The 6,290-nt window shown below is 40.3% G+C and overlaps 1 protein-coding gene across 1 annotated transcript in view; it reads left to right on the plus strand.

Moving 5' to 3' along the window:
- The window catches only part of LOC107723023 (protein NDNF-like), a 21,686-nt gene extending 18,042 nt beyond the window's left edge, over positions 1-3,644 (plus strand). Inside the window, exon 4 of the mRNA XM_016531525.1 lies at positions 1,321-3,644. Within this exon, the coding sequence (XP_016387011.1) occupies positions 1,321-2,729 (1,409 nt within the window). The 3' untranslated portion in view covers positions 2,730-3,644. The remainder of the gene's footprint in view (positions 1-1,320) is intronic.
- The last annotated feature ends 2,646 nt before the right edge of the window (positions 3,645-6,290 follow it).

Raw genomic sequence — 6,290 nt, forward strand, 5'->3', positions numbered from 1 at the left:
TATTTAACAGTAATATATATGTCCATGACAGGGTGGACATATCTTATGGTTTATGCTTAGAATAATGGCCCATAATTATTTAAAAAAAAATGTGTGGGAGCTCAGCTAATATGTTTCTATAGTACTTGAGTGTCTACTATTTATGATATGACATAAAGCGAATGGGAAAATAAAACCAACATTTTTTAGTATTTTGAGGGTTGAAAGGCACTCTATGGTGATATTGACCCCCATACAACCTCTGTTTCTATCATTCCTTGCATTCAATGCGAATCGAGCCCATGACCTTGGTCTTGCCAATACCTTGCTCTACTGTTTAAGCTACATAAATACTTAGTTTATCAACAATTGTCTAATTTTATTTCCCTTAAAGAATTTCAGGAGACACATCCGAGACGAAGTTGACATTTTTAAACATAAGTGAGAACTTCATTTTGAGCTACTTCTGTGCAATACTTCATGTACTTTTTTTCTGGTTAATTGCAGGACTAGGTTATAAATGAAAAGCAAACAAGGACATGGAAGCACTTTTAATTTTTGTTATCTTTTTTTGAGGTACAGCAGTCACAGTAAATAAATACTCATACACAAGTCTTTTCCCATGTTTGCGGAATATATCCACTGGGAGCCGGTCTTTGAGTGCAACGCGTGTTCATTTAGTTCTCTGGTTGACAAACATAATATTATGCTTTCTCGCCCAGCTGAATGGAGAGGGCTTGGAAAGGAACTCAAGGAACAGCGAAGCCACAAGGCGTCTCTGTGTAGCTTAGATTTCCCTGGGAAGGCAAAGTGAAAGTCACCCTCTGATGTGCAAGTTTGTTTGGATACAAAACACAGCCGCCAGCAGACAAGTAGCTAATGTCCACCAGAGCAGGTAGCTCCCTGTTACCTCATAAGGATTAACACATTAAACTATGCTCTTTCCGTTAAGATGGAAATTGCTGCTTCTTGTTTCCAGTGGTGTTAATCGGGGTGTGGGGAGGAAGCGGTAAGTAAACAACTAGATGAGAGGATTTGGAGTGGTGAGGGAAATGCGTCATTATGTGGCAGTTAATGTTAAATATCTCAGTCATTGATGTTCAGAAAAAGCCTAAGTGTGTACATTCGACAGTTTATGTGGCTTGTGTTTGTGTGTGGTTTAAACAAGTCATCATTCAAAATGTGCATTTCCAAACAGTTTTACCCCCACAGAATGGGCCTTGTTTTTGATGTTTGTGGTTTGTTCTGTGGGGACACTCATTTCCTCATCATCTTTTGATTCTCTGTGCTTGTTTCCCAAGGTCTAATTTTGTGAATCTCTCTGTGTCTTTTGTGTCCCAGGTGAGCCAGAACCTCTAGAGCAGCAGAAACAGCAGGTCACGGCCAACGAGGGGACCGAACTCTTTACCTACAAAGGAAATGACGTTGAGTCGTTCATCTCCACTAGCTCCCCTTCGGGCTTGTACCAGCTGGAAATCATCTCGACCGAAAAGGACAGCAACTTCAAGATTTACTCTACCACAACTCCCGAGTCCGACCAGCCATACCCAGAGCTGCCTTACGACCCCAGGGTTGATGTTACCACATTGGGTCATACTACTGTCACGCTGGCCTGGAAGCCCACTCCTACTGGCTCCATCATGGGCCAGCCGATCCAGTACTGTGTGGTTATTAACAAGGAGCACAACTTCAAGAGCTTATGCGCAGCGGAGGCCAAGATGAGCTTGGATGATGCCTTCATGATTGCTCCAAAACCCGGTCGGGATTTCAGCCCCTTTGACTTTGTTCATTTTGGTTTTGTCCCATCTGAGAATGATTTCAAGGATCGTTCCCTCACCACCAACAGAGCTCTGAGCAACAAGATGAGTCGCACATATATCCCCAAGCCCAAAGTGGCAGACATACAGAAGATATGCATAGGCAACAAGAATATTTTTACCGTGACGGATCTAAAGCCAGACACGCAATATTACTTTGATGTGTTCGCCGTCAACACTGGCACCAACATGAGTACTGCGTACGTTGGCACTTTTGCCCGCACCAAGGAAGAAGCCAAGCAGAAGACTGTGGAGCTCAAGGATGGGAAAGTAACCGACGTCTTCATTAAGAGGAAAGGCAGCAAATTCCTTCGCTTTGCCCCGGTCTCCTCTCACCAGCGTGTCACGCTCTTTATCCATGCCTGTCTGGACGAAGTGCAAGTTCAGGTGCGGCGTGATGGGAAGCTTGTTCTCTCTCAGAATGTGGAGGGTGTCCGTCAGTTCCAGCTCAGAGGAAAGCCCAAAGCCAAGTACCTGATTCGTCTGAGAGGGTCCCGCAAGGGTGCCTCCACCTTGAAAGTACTGGCCAGCACACGTGCCGGAGGCAAGCAACCTTTCCCTGCCCTACCTGAGGATACACGCATCAAGGCTTTCGATAAGTTGCGTACCTGTTCCTCTGTTACCGTGGCTTGGCTTGGCACACAGGAGCGCAACAAATACTGTGTTTACAGACGTGAAGTTTCCGAAAGCTACGGCGAAGAGCATCGGCGCCGAGAGCAGAACCAGTGCGCTGGACCAGAGAGCCGTCGCAAGTCTGAGAAAGTGCTTTGCAAGTACTTCCACAGCGCCAACCTGCAGAAGGCAGTCACTACCGAGACCATAACGGGCCTCGAGGCGGGAAAGAGCTATCTCCTGGATGTTTATGTGGTGGGACACAGCGGTCACTCAGTCAAGTACCAGAGCAAACTGGTGAAAACAAGGAAGTACTGTTAAAAAACAGAGACTCCGAAGCACAGACTCTGCACAGAAGTAAATATATTATATATATAATGAGAAAAAAGAAGTTTATTTAACTCGAAGTGATATTCTACTAAGGAGAGTTTTGCAGACTGACTACTTGCGCACAATGCTAATGCTAACGCTGCATGTGTCGCGGTTACCGAACTGCCTGTAGAGTGAGATATCAACCTCTGTATTTATGTTTACATTACCGAGTCGAGTCGAGTCTGGCGCTCTCAGGCTACCTTAGGCACCTGAAGGTTTGTTCTCAGGGGGTGCCATCGCTGTTGCTACGCAAAGAGTCCCTGTACTGCATCCTCAATGCCGTGGAAATGGGAGTTTGGAGGAGTTGCAGTTCTCTTTTAGCCACTGCATGCACCATTTGTCTGCCTTATGTCTATGTTCGATTTGTTTGTTCGTTTTGGTTTTTACGCCAGCCATCGCAGAGGTAGCTCCATGACTCCTTCTCTCCACTGTCCTGCCCTGTATTAAAAACATGGTTTAGAAGACTTTTTAAATTATTTCATACTTCTTAATGTTTTATTTTTTTAACTGTTATTTTTTTTGTCATTGACAACAGTTATTAGTGATAAAAATGTGTTTTAAATCTATATGAAAGTCAACGTTGTTGAAGCGTTTCCCCACTGTCAGTTTGTGTGTGTATAATCTCAGTTTGTGAATCTGGTGTGTATAAATGTGTCTCATCTCTGTGTCACATGTACAGATTTTCTCAGTGCATATATTCATGTACATAAAACACTAAATATAGACATCTGTAATCCCAGCGGTTCTGTGTTTCTCTGCCAGGATGATATATACATACTGGAAAATATCCACAGTGTATGTTCTGCTATGAAGTAAAGCATCTTTCATATGACTCATAGTAATGCACGTCAAGAATACCCAAATGACCCAATGCACAATATTAGCCGCAAAGTCTTTCCTGATTATTGGCCAAGATTTAAGACATTTTCATTTGATAAACAAATAAATGCAAAATAAATGTGGTATTACTAAGATGAAAGCTCAGTGCTACTTGCTGTATTAAGCATGCACGAAATGAAGTTTTGTGACAACAGTGTAGCATACTATTACTTATTGTTGCACGACACATTCTGATTCACATTAGTAAGTAATTCCATTCTGCACACAGCCATAATTTCTAGGTCTGTAAAGCGAACTGTAAAACTACTATGTCAAATGTCGCATTTGTATATAGCCTGTTTCACTGTTCATCTCTCTTTTTCACAAATGGGTTGAATTTGTGCACAATGCTCAAACCAAACTGTAGTGTCTTTCCTAAGGAGTTCAGTTTGAGTTCCCTTCGCAGACTTTGCTGCCCTGCAATAATGAGGAAGAGTACTGGGAATGGTGCGGGAATGGATTGGGAATGCTTGAGGCAATGGTTTGGGAATGCCATGGATGGCCCTTTACAGAGAAGCTAATGAGAACAGTCAGCAGGGACTGTGTGTGCAAAGCTCACAGAAAGAGGGTCAGTTAGAGAGTGAATGTGTTTTTAATAAAACCAAAATTCCCTGGATCCCAAAACAATCAAAAGAAGAGGTGGCCAATGCATTCACTTTTCTTTTCTTTTCTTTTCTTTTCTTTTCTTTTCCCAAACTCTAGAGAGTGGTCTTGCTCATTACTGTCTACATAGCCATTTGCCTTCTAAGTCCTGTTTACTGAAATAAACCCTTATAATTGACTGATTTAGTACACTAGATTGGCAGCAACACTGTGCATCACCCAAAGAGTGAAGCACATAGGAGACATCCTCACATAAACTATATGAGAGACTGGCTCAGATAAATGTTAATGGGTGCTCTCTTTAGCGCCTGATTGCAATTCTTACAAAATCACGGTATATGTACTGTAGTTTGAACTACATTATAATGAACATTAATATCTATTTTTGTAAGCTCACATACTAGCATAGCATGCATATACCTGATTAGCCTGATAACTTAGCTTGTACTCTATGTATTTACTCTATTCACATCAGTCTTTATTTATTAGCAGTTTATCAAGTGAAATAAATTACATTATGTCCAATTTGTTTTATTATAAACTGTATAGTAAGCAATTGTATAAATATTTTAAAAAAATTTATTAGTTTAACTATTATTAGTTGAAGACCGAGGTGGTCGCAATGCATTCTGTGACTGATTTATTTCATAAAGGAAACCCGGCTTACAAGGAATGTTTTCACAACTTTCATTAAAGTGTTTTTTTTTTTGTTTGTTTGTTTTTTTATAGTTATGTAAATGTTAGGACAAATTTTTTTTTAAATAATGTTTATTGAATATTAATATTTGATATACATTTTCATAATGTTGGGAAAATTTCTTATAACAACATTCTTGGAACGTTCTTATGATGTTATTTGTACTTAAATATTCTCGTAATGTTGAGAGAAAACATTCTTAGAACATTATATTTTGGGTAAAACAAATCAAATGAGAATGTTGTGAGAAACGTTTTAGTAACATTTAACATTCTAATCACAACAAGAAAACATTTTAACATTAGAACATTAAAAATTTACTTTCAAATAACCTTATATTTTGGGTGAAAACAAAGTTAGTAAAACATTGTAAGAAAGGTTTTTGTAACCTTTAAATATTATTATAACCACAACAAGAATACTGGACATTTAGAAACATTTTAAACAAAACAATGTTCCCACAAAATTTTTTTTACCTAAATTTCTTACTTGGGTATGTGCTATGCTGCTTTAGTATTTGCCCAATGTTCTGCCTATGTTTTTGAACAGTAATTGCATTGGTTGCACACCCATGATACTTAAAATGCTATCAAGTTGGGAAGCTCATTAGACTTTAGAACAGAGCTTATGTTTGTCTTTCAAACTCACATATACACAGTCTTTACATACACACACACACACACACACACACACCATTTACCTTGTTGTATCCTCTATTCTGGAATTCTTATGAGCCACATTTGACGCATTTGGCCGCCAACACTCACTCAGAGTAAGATGATAACAGCACAATCAAAACAGGTCTTCTCTCTGTACTCATTGGTGTTGTAAAAGGAAAATACTCAAATACACAGAATAAACGGTTTCATGCTGGCCGGCGGCTCTCCGGGGACTATAAAAGGAGAGTGATGTGGTTGTTAGGGGGAAGAGTGAGAGATATACAGCCAGAGAAAACAGTGAATGAAATATAGAGGGATGGAAGCCACATCTCAGAGTGATGGGTTTCAGCTTTTAGCGCTGAACTTTGTTCTGCTCTTATCTGATTTTCGGCGTGCGTGTGTCTGTATGAATGCATGTATACACATGGCTTGCGTACCAGTTCCTTAGAACTCAGTGACACTTTTGAAGATAGTTTGTGAAGAAGGATTCTGAAGTAACTCTTTCACACACACATATTCGCTCGACATCCACATACAAACTCTGTTTATGACACTTGTGTGTGATGGTGCTCGTAAGACAGAAATACTGATACCATCAAAAGGTCTCAGAAACCACAGTCCTGGCAGTTCCTCTGAGGTCAGACCATCTGTACCTAAAGACCTCCTCACGTG

Source organism: Sinocyclocheilus rhinocerous, unplaced genomic scaffold, assembly GCF_001515625.1.
Source record: "Sinocyclocheilus rhinocerous isolate Xijiao unplaced genomic scaffold, SAMN03320098_v1.1 scaffold664, whole genome shotgun sequence".
In the NCBI taxonomy this organism is placed as follows: domain Eukaryota; kingdom Metazoa; phylum Chordata; class Actinopteri; order Cypriniformes; family Cyprinidae; genus Sinocyclocheilus; species Sinocyclocheilus rhinocerous.